The sequence below is a fragment of the Sturnira hondurensis genome, unplaced genomic scaffold (assembly GCF_014824575.4).
Source record: "Sturnira hondurensis isolate 20B ecotype Veracruz unplaced genomic scaffold, ASM1482457v3 Scaffold0014432, whole genome shotgun sequence".
Classification (NCBI taxonomy): domain Eukaryota; kingdom Metazoa; phylum Chordata; class Mammalia; order Chiroptera; family Phyllostomidae; genus Sturnira; species Sturnira hondurensis.
Window position 1 is genome coordinate 3,340,077 of NW_028087063.1, and position 22,193 is coordinate 3,362,269.

Here is a 22,193-nt window from a genome sequence, read left to right on the forward strand (position 1 = left end):
TGGAAAGAAGTATTCAAAGTCAGGAAAAGCAAGGACCTACATCCAAGATTATTCTATCCAGCAAAGCTTTCATTTAGAATGGAAGGGCAGATAAAGTGTTTCCCAGATAAGGTCAAGTTAAAGGAGTTCATCAGCACCAAACCCTTATTATATAAAATGTTAAAGGGACTTATCCAAGAAAAAGAAGATAAAAAATATGAACAGTAAAATGACAATAAACTCACAGTTATTAACAACCACACCTAAAACAAAAACAAAAACAAAAATGAACTAAGTGTACAACAGAACAGGAACAGAATCACAGAAATGGAGGTCATGTAGAGGATTATCAGTGGGGAAGTGGGAGGGGGAAAGGTACAGAGAATAAGCAGCATAAATGGTAGGTAGGAAACAGACGGGGGGAGGTTAAGAATAGCACAGGAAATGTGAAAGCCAAAGCACTTCTATGTATGACCCACAGACATGAACTAAAGGTGCGGAATGTGGGTGGGAGGGTGTGTGTAGGGTGGAGGGGAATAAATGGGGGAAAACAGAACAACTATAATAGCATAATCAATAAAATTTATTTAAGAAATTAAGAACATGTATTTCCCATATTAAAAATACCAGAAGTATTTAATTCATTTCTAGAAACTTGTTTAAAACACCCATACCTCAGACAAGTGAACAAAATATAAAAATCAACATTTAATATTAAGGAAGAAAACTAATGCAAACAAATCAATTTGTTTAAAGAATAAATTTTCAGCCCTGGCTGGTGTGGCTCGGTGGATTAGCGCTGAACTTCAAACCAAAGGGTTGCTGGTTTGATTCCCAGTCAGGCCACATGCCTAGGTTGCCTGCCAGGTTCCCAGTAGGGGGAGTGCAAGAGGCAATGACACATTGCTGTTTCTCCCTCCCCCTCTCTCTCAAAATAAATAAAATCTTTTTAAAAAAGATTTTATTTATTTATTTTTAGAGAGAGGGGAAGGGAAGGAGAAAGAGTGGGAGAGAAACATCAATGTGTGGTTACCTCTCATGTGTCCCCTACTGGGGACCTGGCCCGCAACCTAGGCATGTGCCCTGACTGGGAATCAAACCGGCAACCCTTTGCTTCACAGGCCGGTGCTCAATCCACTGAACTATACCAGCCAGAGCAATAAAATCTTTTTAAAAAGCACACAGTTAACTAGTAGCATAAGGATGAGTAGAAAAGAAAGAAAGAGAGAAATTCATTAATTAATCAATTCTGACACTGCATAAGATGATGGAGGATCAAGTGGAAGTTGCACAGAATTCCTTCCAGGACCCAACTGGAAATTACAACCAATCTGGAGAGAAATCATCCTGAATAACCAATTGTACATTAGCTGGAAAGAGGCTTATAACTGCGCACAGAAGAAACTACACCACCACAACGTGACTGAGGGGGAGATGTGAGAGGACTGGCTGGGCTCCCAATGGCAACAGCTGAAGTTCTGGAGGGATATTGCAGTGGCCTGGGGTGCCCCCGCCCCGAGAAGTGTGCGGTGTCCATCCTACTGCACTAGAACTGGGAAAGGAACCTAAATAGCATCTGGCCGTGAAAAGCCGCAGGGTTGCTGTATGCCAGGCTGAGATGGGTAGAGCAGCAGAGAGCCTCTTAAAGGGCCAATGCACAAAATTTCATTTGCAGCCATTCACCCTGGGCTCTGGCAGAGAGAGGGCAGAGTGAACTAGAGATGCACGAGAGTCTGGGGTTGGCAGCTTTGGGGAGAGAACTGAAAAAAGAGCCACCAGGATCCCCATACCACATAGGCTCTTTCTCAGGCAGAACAATCCCCTCCAAGTGGCATCAGCCTGAAGGGAAGCAACAGCACCTCCTTGTGACTCCACAAGCTGCTGAATATAGCTGGGGGTTGTTATCTCAGTGATTAAGTATAACAGCTAAGGCAGATCTCTGGGAGCTCTGACCCTCCCCTGATCCAGGTACTGGTAAAAGCAGGCCTTGGTGCACAGCCTGGTTCTTTCAGTACAAAACAGGTCCAGCAGAGGGAGCCACAAGCTGTGGCTCACTGATAGCTCCAAAGAGGTTGCCCAAGGCCACTCACAGGCAGCATCTGGCTAGGTCTGCACCACAGTTCACGCAAATCTACCTAATAGAAATAAACAGAAAGAAGCAGCCAAAACAGGAAGACACAGAAACAGGCCCCAGATGAAAGAACAAGAGAATTCTACAGAAGAACTAAATGAAATGGAAGCAACACATTTATCAGAGAATTTAGAGTAATGATTATAAGGATACTCAACAGCATGAAAAAAGAGACAAAGAAACCATAAAAAAAGGACCAGTCAGAAATAAAGAATAAAATTTCTAAAGTAAGTAACAGACTGAAAGGAACAGTAAATTAGATAAAGCAGAGGACTGTATCAGCTATTTGGAAGAGAAGGTAAAAAAAAAACAAAACACCAAGGCACAGCAGCAAAAAGAACAAAGAATTTTAAAAAATGAGAATTTAATAAACATTTGGGACAACATGAAGCATAATAAAATCCAAGTCATGGGAATACCAGAAGGACACTGAGCAAGGGATGGAGAACCTATTCGAAGATAATGACCAAATTCCTAGTCTGGTGAAGTAAAAAGACACACAAGTCCAGAAAGCACAAGTCCAAGTCCATCTTATCCCAAATAAGTTGGATCCAAAGAGGCCCACACCAAGAAATATCACAATTAAAATGGCAAGGTTTAAAGACAAGGAAAGAATCCTAAAAGCCACAAGAGAAAAGCAGGAAGCCCCAATTAGACCAGGGGTGTCAAACTCATTTTCACCAGGGGCCACACCAGCCTTGTGGTTGCCTTCAAAGGGTGGAATGTCACTTAGGACTGTGTAGATGTAACTACTCCTTAACAGTTAAGTGAGAGCTTGGTGCTGCTGCTGGTAGGAACGAGGTGCCAGGCCGGATAAAACAAGGTGGAGGGCCAGATTCAGCGTGTGGGCCTTGTGTTTGCCACCTGTGGATTAGACTGTCACCTAATATCTCAACAGAAACATTTCAGATCAGAAGGGACTAGCATGAAATAGTCAAAGTGATGAAAAGTAAGGACCAACAAACAAGGCTACTTTACACAGTAAGGCAATCATTTAAAATTGAAGGAGAAATATAGAGCTTCCCAGATAAGGAAAAGCTAAAGGGATTTGTTAACTCTAAACCAATACTGCAACAAATGTTAAGAAGCTTGCTTTAAGATGAAGATGAAGACAAATAAAGAGAAAAAAAGAAGAAAATAGTTTAAATATTTATCTATCAATAATCACCTTAAATGTAAATATTTTAAATGCTCCAACGAAAAGACAGAGGGTAGCTGAATGGATAAGGAAACAAGGCCTGTATATATATGCTGCCGCCAAAAGACCCATCTCAGGTTGAAAGATACACACAGACTAAAAGTAAAGGGAAGGACAAAGATATTTCATGCAAATGGAAAGGGAAAAATAGCTGGGATAGCAGTACTTATATCCAACAAAATAGACTTTAAAACCAATGCTATCAGAAGACACAAAGAAGGACACTACATAGTGATAAAGGGAAGAATCCAAGAAGAGGATACAACCCTAGTAAACATTCATGCACCAAACATAGGGGCACCTAAATATGTGAAGCAAATCTTGATGGACACAAAAGGAGAGAGTAACATCAATACAGTAATAGTCAGACATTTTAATATCACATTGACTTCAATGGACAGATGTTCTAGACAGAAAATCAGTAAGGAGACAGTGACCTTAAACGACACACGAGATCAAATGGATTTAATTGATACCTTCAGAGCATTTTACTCCAAAGCAGCAGAATACACATACTTTTCAAGTACACATGGAATCTTTTCTAGGATAAACCATATGTTAGGACTCAAACAAGCCTCAACAAATTTAAAAAGATTGAAATCATATTAACCATTTTTTTTATCACCATGCTATGAAACTAGAAATCAATCATAAGAACACTGAAAAGCACGTCAAGACATGGAAGCTAAATGACATGTTATAAACAATGAATGACCCAACAATGAAATCAAGGAAGAAATCAAAATATACTGTGAAACAAATGAAAATGAGGAAACAACAATCCAAAATTGGTGGGACATGGGAAGAACAATCCAAAGATGGAAATTCGTAACATTACAGGCCTATCTCAAAAAACAAGAAAAACTGTGAATAAATAACCCAACTTTACACATAAAGTAACTAGAAAAAGAACAAAGCCCAAAGTGAGTTGAAGGAAGAAGGAAATAACAAAGATCAGAGAAGAAATATATGAAATAGAGACTTAAAAAAAAGGATACAAAAGATCAATTAATCCAAGAGCTGAATCTTTGAAAAGATAAATGAGATTGACAATACTTTAACCAGACACATCAAAAAAAAAGAGAGACAGGATCCAAATAAATAAAACCAGAAATTAAAGAGGTGAAATAACAACTGACAACAAAGAAATACAAAGGATTTTAAGAAAATAATATGCACAACTAAATGCCAACAAACTGGACAACCTTAAGAAATGAATAAATTCCTAGAAACATATAATCTTACAAAACTAAATCAGGAAGAATCAGAGAATCTGATGAGACAGATTACACCTAGTTGAAGTGAAGCAGTAATCAAAAAATTCCCAACAAACAAAATCCCTGAACTGGACGACTTCACAGGTCAATTTCACCAAACTTTTCAGGAAGAACTAACACTGCTCCTTCTAAAACTACTACAAAAATTTCAGAAGAGGGAAGGGTCCCAAGCTCATTTTATGAGGCCAGCATTATCCTAATACCAAAACCAAATATAGACAGGCACTACAAAAAAAGAAAATTATAGGCCAATATCCCTGACGAATGTAGATGCTAAAATCCTCAACAAGATACTAGCAAACCAAATACAGCAATACATCAAAAGATAATACATCTTGATCAAGTGTGATTTATTCTGCAAATGCAAGGCTGGTACATTTGCAAATCAATAAATATGATTCACCACATAAACAAAATGAAGGACAAAAACCACACAATCATATCAATAGATATAGAAAAAGCATTTGATAAAAATCTAGCACCCATTTATGATAAAAACTCTCAGCAAAGTAGGAATAGAGGGAACATACCTAAACATAGTAAAAGACAACCCACTGCCAGCATCATACTCAATGGACAAAACCTACAAACATTCCCCTTAAGACTGGGAACAAGACAGCTATGTCCACTTTCACCTCCCTATTCAAAATAGTACTGGATGTCTTAGCCATAGCAATCAGACAAGAAGAAGAAATAAAACGCATCCAAATTGGAAAGGAAGAAGTAAAACTGTCTTTATTTGCAGATTTCATGATGTTATACATAGAGAACCCCAAGATTCCACCAAGAAATTACTAGAACTCATAAATTAATTCAGTGAAGTAGCAGCATACAAAATTAATATCCAGAAATCAGTTGCATTTTACATGCCCATAATGAACTAACAGAAAGAGAAATTAAGAAAACAATCCCATTCACAATGACTTCAAAAGGAATAAAATACCTAGAAATAAATCTAACCAAGGATGAAAAAGACTTGTACTTGGAAAATTCTAAGACACTGAAGAAAGAAATTGAAGAAATACAAATAAGTGGAAGCACATACCGATCTCATGGACAGGCAGAACTAACATCATTAAAATATCTGTACTACCCAAAGCAATCTATACATTCAGCAAAATTCCTATCAAGATTCCAGTGATGTATTTCACAGAACTAGAACAAATATCTGAAGAATTTATATGGAACCACAAACAGACCTGCATAGCAATAGTACCCTGAGAAGAACAGAGTTGGAGGAATCACGCCACTCAATATCAAACTATACTATAAGGCCACAGTAATCAAATCAGCATGATATTGGCATAAAAACAGACACACAGATCAACAGAACAGAATATAGAGCCAAGAAATAAACCCACACCTTTGTAGTCAATTAATATTTGACAGAGAAACAAGCACATAAAATGAGCTAAAGATACTTTACTCAATAAATGTTGCTGGGAAAATTGGATAGCTACAGAATGCAGAAAAATGAAACTAGACTACCTTCTTACACCACACACAAGAATAAATTCAAAACGGAATAAAGACTTTAAATATTAGACCTGAAAGCATAAAAATCCTAAAGAAAACATAAGCAGTAAAATCTTGGACATTGCTTGTAGCAATATTTTATCAGCTATATCTCCCCAAGCAAGAGAAACAAAAGAAAAAATAAATAAATGGGACCACATCAAACTAAAAAGGTTTTGCACAGCAAAGGAAACCATCAACAAAATAAAAAGACAACTCATAAAATGGGAGAACACACTTATCAATACATATGATAAGGGGTTAATATCCAAAAAAATTTTTTTAAGAATTTTATTTATTTACTTTTAGAGAGAGGGGAAGGGAGGGAGAAAGAGAGGGAGAGAAACTTCAATGTGCGGTTGCCTCTCATTTGCCCCCTCCTGGGGACCTGGCTGACAACCCAGGCATGTGCCCTGACTGGGAATCAAACTGGTGACCCTTCGGTTTGCATCCCATGCTCAATCCACTGAGCCACACCAGTCAGGGCCCAAAATTTATAAAGAACTTACAAAACTCAACACCAAAAAAATGAACCACCCAATTAAAAAATGGGCAAATGACCTGAATAGACACTTTTCCAAAGAGGACATACAGCTGCAGAATAGATAATAAAGACGCTCAATGTCATCAATCATCAGAGAAATGCAAATTAAAACCACAGTGAGATATTAGCTCACACTTGTCAGAATGGCTATGCTCAATAAATAAACAAACAAGTGCCGGTGAGGATGTGGAGAAAGGGGAACCCTTTTGCAGTGTTGGTAGGAATGTAGATTGGTGCAGCCACTGTGGAAAGCAGTATGGAAACACCTCAGAAAATGAAAATGGATCTGCGTTTTTACCCAAACCCAAAACACTAATTCCAAAGAACATAAGCACTGCTATGTTCATTATAGCATTATTTTCAGTTGCCACAATTCGGTAGCTGCCGAGTGCCCATCAATAGACGAGTGGCTGAAACGACTATGGGACATTTGCACAACTCAATACTACTCGGCTGTAAAAACGTGGAGAGCATTATGCTAAGTGAAATGAGCCAATCAGAGAAAGACAAATACCACATGATTTCATTCACATGGGGCATCTAACGAACAGAGTGAACTTACATGCAAAATAGAGACCAACTCATAGACAGCAGGATGACAGCTCTGGTGGCGAAATTAGGGGTTAGGAGTATCAAGCAAAAAGGAAAAGGACTTGTGGACACGGACCACAGTGTGGTGACTGTGGGAGGTAGGGGAGTATAAGGGCGCTAAATGGCAATGGGGAAAAAAGAATACATTTCCTGTGTTTTTATTAATTAAAATCAGATAATATCTCATGATAATATCTCTAAAAAATAAATCTAGGATTTTGATAGATTTAGATGTACAAAATAATCATCTATAAATAGGTAAATTCTATGTAACTTACATATTAGATAGCTGATATATTCTCTACTGCCTATTTTCAATATTTCCCTCCCTTTTCTTTCCCCTATGTATACTATACAGTCCTTATATGTTATCCAGATCACAACACAGGGCCAAGAATAAGATGTGCCGAAGCAAAGGAAGTACAAACTTGAACTCTGCTTAAGGAACCAACAGCTTCTGGTAACTTTAGAATATACTGGGCAACAGATTTCATCATTTTAAAAAGTGCTAAATGGAGCAACACAACACATAACTTCTTGGAATCTAATAAAGAAATAATGTGGATCACATAGTCATTCTTTATATGTTGTACCAAGCGGTAATGTTTTGGTTGAAGCATTAATATTAACCATGTTTTAGTTTAAAATAAGAGAATAACAGTAATTTCTTATGGTTCAACCAGATATACTAAGCCAAGTAAGTTTTTAAAAGCTCCTATTAATGGGGAGTATATAATGTACCTGGGAGAATGCAGCTGAATACACATTAAACAATTAGCTGAAGCTAGTTCTAACAAAAATCACTGTTAGTCCTGTTTCACCTGAATAAAACCTTCTACAATCTCCAACCTATCAATAATCTCAATCTTCAAAGGACCAAATTTGTATTTTCTAATTATAACCTATATAACCTATTCAAATTAATAGTTTCTGAATACTTCATTTCTTCATCCATTTATTGAGTATCTATAATACACCAATATACTATGCTAACAGCCACAGAGTGCACAGTAAGATTTCGCAATTTCCAGCAAGAAAACCAGACTGTAAACAAATTACTTCAATACCATTTGATAAGTAACGGAAACACAAACATAGCACCGTCAGGTCAGATAAGGAAGCAAAGCAACGAGCAACGTCTAGGAGAGTGTCAGCTGGCTTCTTCAGTATTTTTCTGGCCCAATCACTTTAAGCAAAGGAAAAAAATCCCACTTAAAGTACTATGTTAATTTACATTTTTCCTTAAATCTGCAGCTATCAGTTATCTGCATGTATAGATTATGTTTGTGTATATAAATATATATACATATACACAGAGGACCTTTTAAAAATTTTCCTAATTGACAAAAATAAACGATTACAGTTTAACTTTTAGTAATTATATATTTGAACTGGAAAGGGATGATTAATATCAAAACTGGCTCTGAAGACATCAGATATTCTAATTTTGTCCATTCTGACTTTTCTAATCACCTGTGGTATTTTCAGTTTAGAAAAGTCAAGAGGAAATACTTCTTATCTCTTCAATTAAACAGCTCCGTACCCATACAGGAAAAAGCTACACATATAAAACTACTATTGTTGGGTAAATTTTACCTTTTCCAAGTGAAACCAATATATTTTAATGCTTCTTCTGCTAAACAGTCAAGAACATAGCATACATGCTCTCCACAACCTGACTTTAATTTTGAAGGAGGAAAATCTGCGGTTCTCCCCTGAAACACAAAAGATAAACATGGTATTATTATTTGTTAGTTATATTCCAATGTCAAAATATTTTAAGCAAAGTACTGCTGAATAAATTCATCACTTCTCTCTAGTTTTCAAATATGATTTAAAATAACAGTAATTACATTGCTTCTTAAAAGTCTATCTCTAGGTTTTTTTTAATTCATTGATGCATAAAAAACTAAAGAAAATGGAAATGAAGACATTCTATTGTGAAAAGTATCAAGTTAAAAAGAAATAACACATCATGACAGCAGAACAAATCATTGATACTGTTAGGGTAAAAACCAATAAAACTACTAGCTTGGTACTGTATTTTCAAACAACCATATGAAGGACAGAGTGATTTGCTTGTCAAACATACATAATATGTGTGTCAAAAAATTCTTACTGCCTATCTCCAGAAAAAATAAAAAATGAAAAGTACCCAGGACCACTCAGGCATGAAAGTATTAAAACAAAGTTCTCTTTCAATGTAGTGTTTCAGCTTTGTAGTTTCTTTTATATCATTTTTAAGAAGGAAAACTAAGTATCCACAAATTTACCTCTGAATATATCAAGATTAAGAAAAATATTACTTTGGGCTATAAAGAGTGTACACAAAGCATTTTTATAAGTGGCATTATTGTTAAATATCAATTGTTCTGAGGTTTTACCTTAAAATAAATCCAGATATAATTGCAGTTTTATATATATATATATTTCTATACATGCATATATGTATAAGTGTATGTATGTATGTACATACGTAAAAATAGTAATTCACAGTGGATTTATCTAAAAGGCTAGCACTTCTGTTGTTTAATTATCAATATTAAAATTCACAACTTGAGAGCATGCAGAAAGAAGACAGTTCTTTACACTTACAAATGATCGAAGCTCAGATAATATGTTAGATATTGTTGCATTAGGGTCATCATATTCCTGAGGCTGCTCAAAGGGCCGTCCCGCTTTGTTAATCAACCAGGCAGCAAGAGTGCAAAACAGGTAGAACTGTTCACCAGGATTGGTAGGCAGTGCAAAATAGTGTCTGTTCAAAACAAGAGGGGAGGGTGGAATGTGAAACATTGCAAAGTCTACAGTAACTGAAAGAGTTAAGTCCAAAATTGCCAAAAGACTTTTTTCTAAAATAGCCTCAAAATAAAGACACCGATAATTCACTGTTTGAAGTTTCTAGTAATCCACAGCACTCACATAAAAGTTTTTCATCAACAGGATCGGGGCAATAAGTACTGTACAAGAAATATTAGATCAAAGACTTTACATCTGGAAAATGGAGGGTATGTTAAAAAACTGAGCATATAAATTCTTGCCGAAATAATTTATGTGTCAGAAATAATAAAGTACTTTCTGAAAATGGTAATTTGGACTTAAGAGACTCTCAGAAGTTAAACAAAAGACCTTAATGATTATTCACTATGCATTTTCGTATTTTTTTTTTTTACAAAGTCACTGGTATCTTTACTTACTGTTTCTAGTCTATCAGCTTTGTTAAACAGTTGTTCTCATCCTGGCTGCATATTCATGAAACTATTGCTACCTGACCAAACATTTCTTCCCTCATGAATTAAACGAGAACTTCTGGGAGTGAAGCCCCAGTATGTTTCAAACCTTCCTAGATAGATCTAAGGTATAGCCAGGATTGAGAACTACTAAAATAACATCCCCAGTCTAACAAATATTTGCGTTTGTTGACCTTTACTAAATCCCCTAGCCTACTAAAAATAGTCCTATGAGGATGAATATGATTTTTATCTAAACTTGTTAGAAATAAAATTTGCTAGTAATATAACATTCAATTCAGTTTGATTAAAAACTTTATTTTGCTTTATGTGTAGCTATTATTATGTTTATAGTTATATTTATAGCTATTTTAATAAAAATCAGCACTCTACTTCATGTTTCCCATGTTTTTTCCTGCAAGATAAGTATAAATGTCCTGGAAGGTAACAGAAAGCTGGGACAAAATAAAGGCCATGAAGTCCTTGCAGGTATATGTTCACAACCCTTTAAGCACCTGCTGATAACAACTAATGTTTTCCTTAATGACTAAGAACTCCAGGACAGAGGAATGGATGCTGACACCTTCTGTAACCTATGCCAGTGTATCTCAAACTTTAGCATGTATCAGAATCACTTGGAAGTCTTGTTAAAACATAGACTTCTAGGCCCCACCCACAGAATTTCTGACACAGTAGACCAGGGAAGGGGCCTGTGGATTGCATTTCTAATCAGTTTCCAGGTGATGCTGATGACTACACTTTGAAAACAATTAAACTAAGATATCTCCATCCAAACCCATGATCCAAAGTATTCTACTAAACTCCTGAGGAAATAGTACAGGAGCTATGTAAGTAAAACCTTTAGGTCATTTTCTTTTAATTAAAAAAATATATACTTAGGGAAAATGCATTTTTTAACATAGAAAATGTTTGTTTATATTATTCTGATCAATTCATTTAAGTAGTAACTCCCAATCCTACAATTTCTATGATGGACCAAGCAACACTACTTTTTCCTTTAACTTTTCTCCTATTATGGACTGACTTAATAATATGGACGTTACATAAAGCCTACATATCTTATAATTCAAGTTACTGAATCGGAACAGAGAATAAGATGAAAACTGTGGAGGGAAACTATTTGGGCCTAGCTATAACTATTAAGAGAAAGTACTACAGAGTCTTAACCTAGATTGTTTCTTACATGACACAGCAAACAACAACTGAGGCACTGGCTTTGGGATATGAACTTTTCCCCACCAGAAGAGCAGAACTTCAGGTTCTATGATAAGAGAGAGTTCCAGCAGTTGTCATTTTATTTGTCTTTTCCACTTCTTGATTTCTCAGAGTACTGTTTGTTGTGGCAAAGGCAAAAGTCCTTTAAATCACAGCAATCAGTCAACAAGTTTCTAACTTCATATAAAGTGCTTGGCAAGGTCCAAGATACCCAGGGTTACCAGACGCAGGAGCGGGTTCTTGCAGAGGAAAAAAAAAACTAGAGATAGATCTGAAACAATAACGGCATTCGCCTTTGGGAATAAGGTTATGGGTGATTTTAGTATTTTTCTACACAGTTTCTCTGAGTTCTCTACAATAGGTATTTTATTACTTTTATAATCAGAAGGAAAAAAATGTGTGATTTGTGGAAGCGTGTTTGTGCTTTAAAGACCAAGGAAGCTGTCTTCCAATGCTTTCTGCTGTTTCAAAACTTCCTTCTCTTTACTAAACGACCTAGACAAAACTCTGAGCTCCAGGGCAGCCCTCCGTCGCCAAGTAGCCTTTCCTGGATAGGTAGATGGAGGCAAGTACTTGCTAACCCGCCCTCGGCGTTCCCGGAGAGGCAGGAGGAAGGCATCTTCCCAGGGTTCAGCCGGCACCCGGGCTCGGAGGACTTAGTGCACCCACCTGGACGGGGGCTTCAGGTTGTTCTTCCGTAGGAGTTCCTCCTCATAGCGGAGCAACTTCAGCTTCTCCACCAGGTCCTCCATCACTACGAACATGTGGTAGGCCGCGCCGGGGCCACGCTCCACGACCACGTCCCCAGCCCCTTCGCCACGGGACCGAGACACCCCATCCTCTAAACCCGACAGCGTGACCACAGCCGCCGCGGCGGCCATCGTGGAACAAACAGAAAGGGCCCAACGTGGGGTCCAGCCCACAGATTTACGCGCCCCGCGTGGTAGCCGCCAGGACTGCCGCAACCGGTTACCAGGCGACCGCCAGGCAACCGGTCACCAAGGAAACTAGACTCCGCCTCCTTCCCCGTCCCCAATCTCTTCTTCTAAATTTCCTCCAACCAGGGCTGGCTTTCCAGATTACGTCACAGTACCCGCCCCTTCCCCTGCCTTAGGGGATGCAGCCCCGCCCCGTGGGGGCGTGGCGTCCGGTGCCCCACTAGGGCCGCCCCTCCTACCTCTGCTGCTTAAAGGCGGAGGAGGGTGTGCTGCTCGTCTTTGGCTTGCTTGAGGTGGTTTGGGCCCTTTGGATATTAAGGCCATCTGAGCGGGAACTCTGAGTCAGCTGGTAGCATCCTCCAAGAGTAAGGAAGAAGGAAAACGAGCGGTATTGAAGGCTACGCTAGCCTACTGATTTCTTTTTATCTTCTCAAATTTGAAAGTTTTCACAGTTGGAAAGACAGTCGGTCGATATCCTGAGGTTTCCCCTTTTTTTAAAGGGGAACATTTTAAAGGGAGGGTCTTCCCCCCCCCCTTAAACTTGGTCTTTAATTAGGGAATGCTGTGTTTGACTTAACAGTATTATTATAGGACTAGAAGTGTTATAATTTACTTCTGGGCTAAGAAAGGGGTTATTTGTTGGGAAGGTGTGGGGGGAAAGAATGGTAGAGGATGAGCAAAAAGGAGGCATTGGGAAGGATCTCTTCTACCACATAAATAAGAATTCTAGACTCACATCCTTCTCCTAGTCTGTTTCAAGGCCATTATATGTATTATAACGTTTTGGGGTTCCTTGTTAAAACCGAAATAGAGGTGATTATCTTGGAAGTATTTATTTGCCTGTGCTGTTGCTCTAAGTGTGGCTAAAGACAGTGTTATTACTGTACTCTGCAGCTATTGACATGGAAAATACAAGGAAGGGAACAAAACTAAACACAGATTTACTGTGCTAAAAGAAGTCTTGTGTATTAAGAGGTTTACCTAACAGCTACATAAAAAAGTGAGGTAAGTGGAAGTTGCATGGAGGTTTCCTGGGAGAAGAAAACTTACAGTAAGAGGTTGAACATGTGTTTGTATTTATATTGTAACTTTTGAGGGATCTCTGATCTCTTATATCTGCTACTAGGCAATGAGGCAGAGTCACATTTTTTTGATGTAAACGAAGTTTGAAGTTTATCTGTAATATCTTTTGTTTTTCATGAGAGAAATGGGCAGATGAGCTCATTTCATTATCGGTCTAGACCTAACTTGTTTTTGATACAAATAAAGGTATCAAAGTGAAAAACCACAGGCAAATACTTTTCTATTTACCAAGGAAAGGAAATAATACATAATAAAATAACCGATTTGTATAGAAACAACTCAAAGAGGAAGGCCATTGAAAATTACTTTTTAAATAAATAACGTTTGCCTACTACAAGTCATTAATCAGCTGCTTTTAATAAAAGTAGGAAAATTGGATTTGACTACCCCATTGCCAAATTGGTCTTTTTCTTTGCCTCCTTAGAACAGTGTTCTCCACACATCCCCACCCCAACCCCCACATGTTTGGGAGAGAGAGGTTTTGGTATGCCTGTATAACTTTCCAAGTAAAACATAGATGTATAGGTTTTTCACATAGAAAAAATTAAAGTTCAAAATCATACTTTGGGGTGGTTGGTTAATCAACAAGCAACCTGTGGCTTTTAAAATGACTCTCTCCCTGGCCAATGTGGCTTAGTTAATTGGAGCATCACCTTGTAACTGAGAAATTGAGAGATCGATTCCCATCAGGTCATGCACCTAGGTTGCAGGTTCCATCCCCAGTCTGGGTGCATTTGGGAAGCAACCAATAGATGCTCGCTCCCCTCTCTCATTGATGTTTCTCTCTCCCTTCCCCCCTTCCTCCTCTCCCTTCCCCTCTCTCTAGAAGCAAAGAAAAATATCCTCAGGTGATGATAAATAATAATAAAAAATAAAGTAAAATGACTTTCAAAAAGTCATTTTTGAAAATGACTTTTCAAAAAGGTGTTAGACTTTACAGGTTAATCAGTTACACAGAGAGAGAGATTCAGTCGAGGCATGTTGCCTACATAAGATGTTCTGAAAAAAGAGACTAAAGTAAGTGTCCCCCAGTAACTGTGGCACAGAAATAATGAAGAAACAAAGGAAAAGCCAGCTGTTCAACACTGCTTTTACTGCAGAAAAAAGATGGGAAAGAACATTGAGATGTCATTTCATTTTTAGAAGGCCCCAGGGATTATTTTTTGCTGAATCTTTGTTTAAAAGCCAACAGTAGTTAACACTGCAGGAGGTTTTCCCTTATGGAAGAAGTTTCCTTCATGCTTGTAAGAATGTACCCTCAGATTGTCTTCCTTCTGTCTCAGCCACTTGGAAGCTTTGGGCTATCTTGCGTTAGTATTTTTTGCAGGACCAGTTCATTCATTAACTAAGTTAAAGCTTGAAGAGAATGGAATGTTGAGACTTGTTCATATTTTCCCAGAATCTTAAGAGAGATTAATTCCTTGATCTACGTGTTGACCACAGTTGTAGTCTGGCTTCTGACTTTGAATTTTATCTCTTGCAAACTATCTGTGAAGTAGTTGGAAGTAATTTTTCAGGCCCTTAAGATCTTCCTATGATTGGGCTAATCTCAAAGACTGAGCAGCATCCCAATCAAAGGTGATTTAAGCTGAATGGATTCCCCGAAAGACGCTGAGCAAAGCTGGAAGTGAACAGGAGGCAGGTTCAAAGATGGAGGAAGGCTTTCTGGCTGCATTTCTAAATATAAGGACAAGTTCTCCGAGAAGATGGAGTAGTGTTTGCTCTAAATGGCTTAATACCATACATTTGGTATGTTAAAAACTTAGAAAACCACTAAGTGAATAAAGCTTCCTTAACCTGATAAAAAGTTATCTGCCAAAAATGTAGAAAGAAAAAAGTCATTTAAATATGAAGCATAGAGACAATGCCTTATAAAGCCACAAATAAGGTGAAGACATGCACTCTGAAATTGAACTAGAGATCAGAGCCAGTACACTGAGACAAAAAATTAGGAATAAATATTGCAGAAGAAAATATTGGTGATAAGATTAAGTAAAAATCCAAGAAAATCTTCCGACAAGCTGTTAAGATACCTCAGCAAGTGTGCTGTGTATGAGATCCAAACTAAAGTTACTGGAAAAACAGGAATCTCAAAACCAAACCATATATAGCATCCAGGAATAAATCTATCACCATTATGAAGAAAGTGTTTAACTTCCTGGAAAGTCAGGGAAAAATTCGATTAGGGAAGCAAAGTTCATGAGTGAAAAAAGTCAGTTATCTTTAGCCAGTCTGTAAATTCAGTGCAATTTCAACTAACATTCCAAGAGGGCTGATGCTGAAATTCATATGTAAGAGTAAATTGAAAGAAGCATGAGGAAGAAACCATGTCACATAGTAAGTTTCCTGATAGAAGTATAATAGAATGACATCACAGGAATAAACAGAAATTAGCCTAGAAACAGATGAAAATTTATATGAAAAATCAGTATATGACAAAGTTGGTGTTATCAGTTAGTAGAGAAAGAGAAACTATTCAATTAATGCTATTGAAGCTATGGATTCATGTGGAAACCAAATTTTGTCTCTGAATTCCAGCACGTAAATTCCAGATGGATTGAAGACATAAATGTGAAATACTGGTAGGATGTTTAGAGGAAAACAAAACATATTATCTTAAAGGGAAGGATTTCTTGAAGGAAATAAAGAACAAATTTTGAAGAAAAATCAAATTTAAGAACTTAGGTACAAACGAGGGTGCTATAAACAATAAAAAAATATGTTATTTGTGACCCATATAATACAAGTGGATTACTCTCCAAGACGCAAAGGTAGTAGATCATTGCAAGATCTCTGTGCCATGTTGAAGGATTTTAGATTGTTTTTCTATATGAGCATTACTTAACATTAGCACCATTGACATTTTAGGCTAGGTAATTTTTGTTGCTAGGGTCTGTTCTGTGCATTGTAGGATGTTTAACAGCATCCCTGGCCTTTACCCACTAGGTGCTCATAGCACCCATCCGTAGTTGTAACGACCAAAAATACCTCCAGGCATTGCCAGCTGGCCCCTGGAGACATTATTACCGCTGGTTGAGGATCACTGCTCTAGATGCATGAGTTGCAAATGCCTTTATGAGGACTGGGAATGTAAAGGTAAATGAGTGACTGCCCTCATGTGGGTGGGGGTGGGTAGGTGTGGGGAGTGACTCTGGTGAACTAGAAAATTTATGCACCATCTCAAGGAGGAGACATTTTTGTCATGCAAGAATTCGGCCCAGTGCCGTCATGTGTCGTGATTTTGCAAGGATTTAAACCTAGATTTGTATATCAATGTGAGATTCTAATGTTCTTGAGGGTGACATTTCTACACAGAAAATATTATTTCAGGTGCTACGTTAGTTGTTAAAGATATTTGATTTATTAAAGTACTGCAGTTCAAACTCGAGAAGCCTTGTTCTTTTCTTTTTATGTTAAAATCTTATTAAACTTGTAACTGTTGTAAGGTTGTTACAGTCAAGTTTGGGCTGGGGGATTTACAAGTTAAATTCCTATAGAGGTTTTAAACTGTTCATAAGGTTATTATAATTGGTTTTTTTTGTGAACATTGGGATTTTTTTTTCAAAGATCTTATTTATTTACCTTAGAGAGGAAGGGAAGGAGAGAGAGAGAGAGAGGGAGAAAGAAATATCAATGTATGGTTGCCTCTCGTTCATCCCCTGCCGGGAACCGGGAACCTGGAACTGGCCTGCAACCCAGGCATGTGCCCTAACTGGGAATTGAACCGCGATCGTGTGGTTCGCAGGCCCGCGCTCAATCCACTGAGCTACACCAGCCAGGGCTATAATTGTTTTAATGTTGTTGAAAAACCATTCCAGATGCTGTTAAATTTCCTGAATCTAAGACTTAAAAAAAAAAGGTGGGAGGAGAGAGGAGTAAATTCAATGAAGTATTCAGATTTTTTTGTAAACATAGATCTCAACATAAATTGAAATCTATTAATCAATTACATATTATAAAGTATCACGAGTCAGTCTGCTTCTCTAATAGGCAAATTTTCAAACACTAGATACCTAAGTATCAAATATGCACCAAGTAACATAATTATGACTACTGTGAGTTTGACTGTATTGTTACTACACTTACTATTACTGTTTTCCAGGATTAAAATATAGTCACGCACCTGGACACCAATCATCATCCCAACCTGAACCTGTGAAGTTTTCCATCCAATGTACCAAGAGATTCCTAGGCCAGACATAAAGAGATTCTTGCCAAAAATACTAGTAAGGCACACTAAGTCTTAACTTGCTATAACAAACCCCCTAACTTAGAAAGGAAAGTGGTTTTGTAACCCATTCTCCTGGGTTTACTTTGTTTTGTAGTTCCTCTGTACTACCGGAAGTCTTCTAGCTCTACTAAGATTATAGTTCATTGCTTTAGCTGACTAGTACTCATGGCAGGTAAATGCCGTCTAATTATATGGTACGTATTTCAAGGCTTTGCTTCATGACCTCATTTTTTGAAAGAGGAGAGAAGCAAAGTGCATGTGTGAGCTGCGTTCAGTTGACTGCCGCTGATAAGTGATCCGAGATGGTTATTGTAGGGTTGTGTGTGTTGGGGAGGAGGGTGGAAGGTTATTAAATGTGTATCTTAGTGTGTTCTGACAGTATTGTAGAGAAAGGACTATAATGTGGAAATTGATTCAGAAGGTCAATTTGAATAGTCAGGTGAGATGTGGTCCTTAACTGGGATAGTGGCAATTGGAATGGTGAAAAAAATGATAGATTTCGGAAGGAAATTCAACAGACCTTCGTGATGGGCACTAGGAGGTGTTCTCTGGAGCACTGAGGGCCCCACAAAGAAAGCTAGTCCATATTCCCCATCCTACTGGTCATTGGCTGTGGGATGGCTCTGTGTGAGGTGGCTTCTGTTGGCCAAGGGTAATTTTTGGGAGATGGATACAGATGAGACCACTGGGCAGCCAGTACTCATAGCAGCCGAGGAACTGGTACCTCAGCCTGGTAAAAAGGGATCTGGGTAGGCACCAGCAGCTTGTACCGCAACACTTCCGAATTTCTTCATGTGGGATGTGTGCCGAAGTAATGGAGGTAATCTTCAAATATGGAAGATTGGAAAAAGCTTTAAAGCTTTAAAGCTTTTTGGAAAAAAAATGAGGTTGGTAAAAGTATAAACCATTCATCAGTTACTGTACAAAATGTCAGATGGGGAAATAGCAGATAAGTAACTGCAAATATTGAAACATTTAGTCCAGTTTCTTGATAAGAGGTCTATTCCATCTTATATGTTAGTAACACTTTGATTTGATACATATCAGGGACTGACAAGAATTGATCTTATTTGTGAGACTTTTGAAGATTAAATAGAAATAGGTTTATTCTTTCTTTAAGGTCTAGATTACCAAAAAATTCAATTTATTTCACTGTCTGGAATGGCATTTTCCCCCCAAGGGAGAATTAAATTTAAGATAGAAAGTTAACAATAAATGTTACAAGAAAAAGATTTCTTAATGGGGCTTCCTAGAACCTAATACAAGCAAAATCTGCTCAGTGCAACACTCTCTTGGATACAGCCTCGCATCTCAGAGCACAGTACACCAGGCTTTCTGACAGCCTGTTACCCAAATGCTTATTGGCACCTTATCTTGACGCTTGGGAACTTGTTGCCCAAACCATTACATGGTAATAAAACATTAAATTCAAATGACTTGTTTTTATTCCTAGCTATTTAGTGGAAATGGTTTCGTACTCCAAACCTACACATTTTGCTTGCTGCATAGAACAAGGAAACCATCCTGCCTTTGTTTGCATCCAGTGAGATTTTGACAATGAGAGAACTTATCTTCTTTCCGAAAGTGTGAATGCGAAAGCCCACACTAATAATTCGGAGATCAATGGTTTTCTTTTGACAACCACAATATTTTCTAGATTTTTTGCATAGCTAATGTTTACATCTATTTAATGTGTTTAGCACCATGCTCGAGCCTGGCATCTGTGCTCAAGTATATTCTAATGCAGGATATACATGTAAACTGGCAAGTCCAACCTAGGATGTGGAGAAGTAGAGTGTGTTTGGAAGAAGGCTCTCTAGACTTCTTTTATCCTACTCTTGCATAAGACAGAGTTGCTTGTGCCTCTTCTGTACCCCCATGGCCTTGATACATTCTCTTTCTCGGGTCCCCTTTTTCTCCTAGGGCCTGAAGGGGTGGGGAAATTAGGGGAAATTAGTAGGGGAACCAGTATTGTTGTATTAAGGTAGATCTCTTGCCTGGAAAGCCAAGATTCAGAGCAAAGATGTCAGCTCCTCTTCTTTATATGGAACGTGGGGGCTTTAGCTTTTTGCATAAGTATGCAGGGGCATGAGCTAATAAATAAATCTCTCTGCCTAGGAACTTTAACAAGGGCTCTTCCTAGCAGATCTGTCCATAAAGTATACAGCCACATAATTTGAAAAATAGAGACATTTACTGAAGAAGGTACAAGAAACTTTGTACACAGGACAAGAACACCTCGGTCCCCTTCAAAGTAGGCACTTGGGACCTCACACAGCTCTCCCATTTGTCATAAGCTGCCCTGTTACATTCCCCGAATCTCATCAACAGTTTAACATTTCTTCCCTTTCAAAGGTGATGTTAGTTTTGGGAAAAGCCAGACGTTGCAGGGTGACAAATCTGGGCTGTAGCAGGGCTGAGTCACCTGTGGGTGATTGTATGTTTCACCGAAAAACTTCACAGGACATGATTCATGAGGGGGTATGTTGTTGTGATGAAGCTGCCAATCACCAGTTGCCCATAGCTGTGGCCTTCTGAGTCATCCAAATAGTTTCCATGGAGGAATGTTCAAGCTTAATGCAAAATTTGATGCAGTTCATCACTCTACTCAATCATTTTGAATGCAATGACCACACAGTGCACATGCTCACTCAACAGCATCTGTTACCCCCACTGACTAGTGCAGCGAAGTCGTCATTGTTTACACATCCACATTCCAGTCCACTCTCGTTAGCTGCCAGGTTATGTTGATGAGAATGGCACAAACTGTTCTCATTATATTGACAATGGTTGGAATTTTTCCAGACAGACCTTATATATAGTCAGATATTTCTGGAATCTGAAGAATATGCACTGGAGGGTCATCTGCTAAGAATTCAAATTAGAATGTGTTTAAGTTTATTACAAAGAATTCATCCTAATATAGCCCTAAGTCAAGAGCATAAACTAAAAGCTTGTTTTACTACTTCATAATAACTTACCATTTTCAATAAGTCTTTATGCTTGATTTCTATGCTCTGTAGACATTTTTTGCAATTGTAGCTTCAGAGTTCAGAGGAATATTCATAAACTCTGTAAAAGTTTGATTCATTCTCCCCAGCATCCCAAGGCAGGGTGTGGATTTGTTGTTGTAACTTTCTGAGGCAGAGTAGACAATTGTTGGTACATAGACTGTGGTTGACTAAGCCCCCGGGAAGAAGAGATGATTGTCCCCACTGTCCCCCACTGTCCCCACAGGGTGACTAGGAATTAGTGGTTTTTCTTTCACTGTATAGTGCTTTGAAAAAGTGGCTAACCATCTACCGGCCTGTTCTTTCCCAATTGATGGGAAATGTTCATACCTACCTGGACCATTTCCAGGTTTCAGACTTGTAACAGACTTCTGTTTCCGTATCTTCGTGCCCCTTAAACTATTTTCGTTTGCATGGCTTTAAAATAAGATTTATTCTCTTGTAGAACAACCTACCTCTCTAATTCTCTCAATCTTCTTGATTATATCTGTTCCTCCAAAAGAACTCTGAGTTTATACAATGTTAAAATACGATACTGAGTTTACCCTCCAGGAATAACATGTGCTCCATTTGAATCTATTTTGGGGTTAAGGACTCTGAAAAATGTTCTTTTCATTTTTTAATATGACAGTAAATTTTAAAACAAACTCTTGCTATTTTTCTTACGCTAGTAAGTTAGCACTGTTGAGTATGATTTTACTTTCTGAAGGCAAGGACAGATTGTTATACTATAAAAGATTTGAATCTCTTCGGCCTCTTGGAGGAAGAACAATACTTCTGAAATGGGAGGTGGGAACTTTTGTAAATAAAATTAGATCTGCCCCAGAGGACCTTGCTCTTTCAAAGAAAACGCCAAGTCCTTTTATGAGATAAGAAGAATATGGCCTTTTCTTCTGCTTGGAGCACAGTGACAGCTTCCTTACAGTTCTTCCCTACAGATCTGGTCCTCTTTTGTACTTTTATCTACATTGTTCCCAGAGTAATCTTTCTAAAATGCAAATATGGACATACCATTGGCCTACCTGACATTTGTATATGGACCCCCCCAACACATATCATTTGAGAGAACATCCAGTTTTTTTTTATCCTGCTATACAAACCTCTAGGGATAGATCCAGGCTTTGGGGGGCCTGACACTTACTCAATTAGGTGTGGGAGTCCTTTTTAATAAGAAGAAATATAAAATTTTGAATTCAGAATCAGCTACAGGGCCTGTAAAAGGACAATGC

General features: G+C 38.1%; 1 protein-coding gene and 1 long non-coding RNA gene across 3 annotated transcripts in view; one reads left to right on the plus strand and one right to left on the minus strand.

Annotated features, from left to right (window-relative positions):
• The window catches only part of IFT57 (intraflagellar transport 57), a 69,645-nt gene extending 56,954 nt beyond the window's left edge, over positions 1-12,691 (minus strand). For both annotated transcript variants that reach the window (XM_037063351.1, XM_037063349.1), the window contains exons 1-3: positions 12,371-12,691; positions 9,831-9,993; positions 8,832-8,950 (exon numbers count right to left, since the gene is read on the minus strand). In XM_037063351.1, the coding sequence (XP_036919246.1) occupies positions 8,832-8,950; positions 9,831-9,993; positions 12,371-12,582 (494 nt within the window). In that variant the 5' untranslated portion in view covers positions 12,583-12,691. The remainder of the gene's footprint in view (positions 1-8,831; positions 8,951-9,830; positions 9,994-12,370) is intronic.
• Positions 12,692-12,904: 213 nt separating this feature from the next.
• On the plus strand, positions 12,905-18,763 carry LOC118998997 (uncharacterized). The gene is made up of 3 exons (XR_005069013.1): positions 12,905-13,644; positions 17,825-17,948; positions 18,048-18,763. It is a non-coding gene; the product is annotated as an uncharacterized LOC118998997 (long non-coding RNA).
• The last annotated feature ends 3,430 nt before the right edge of the window (positions 18,764-22,193 follow it).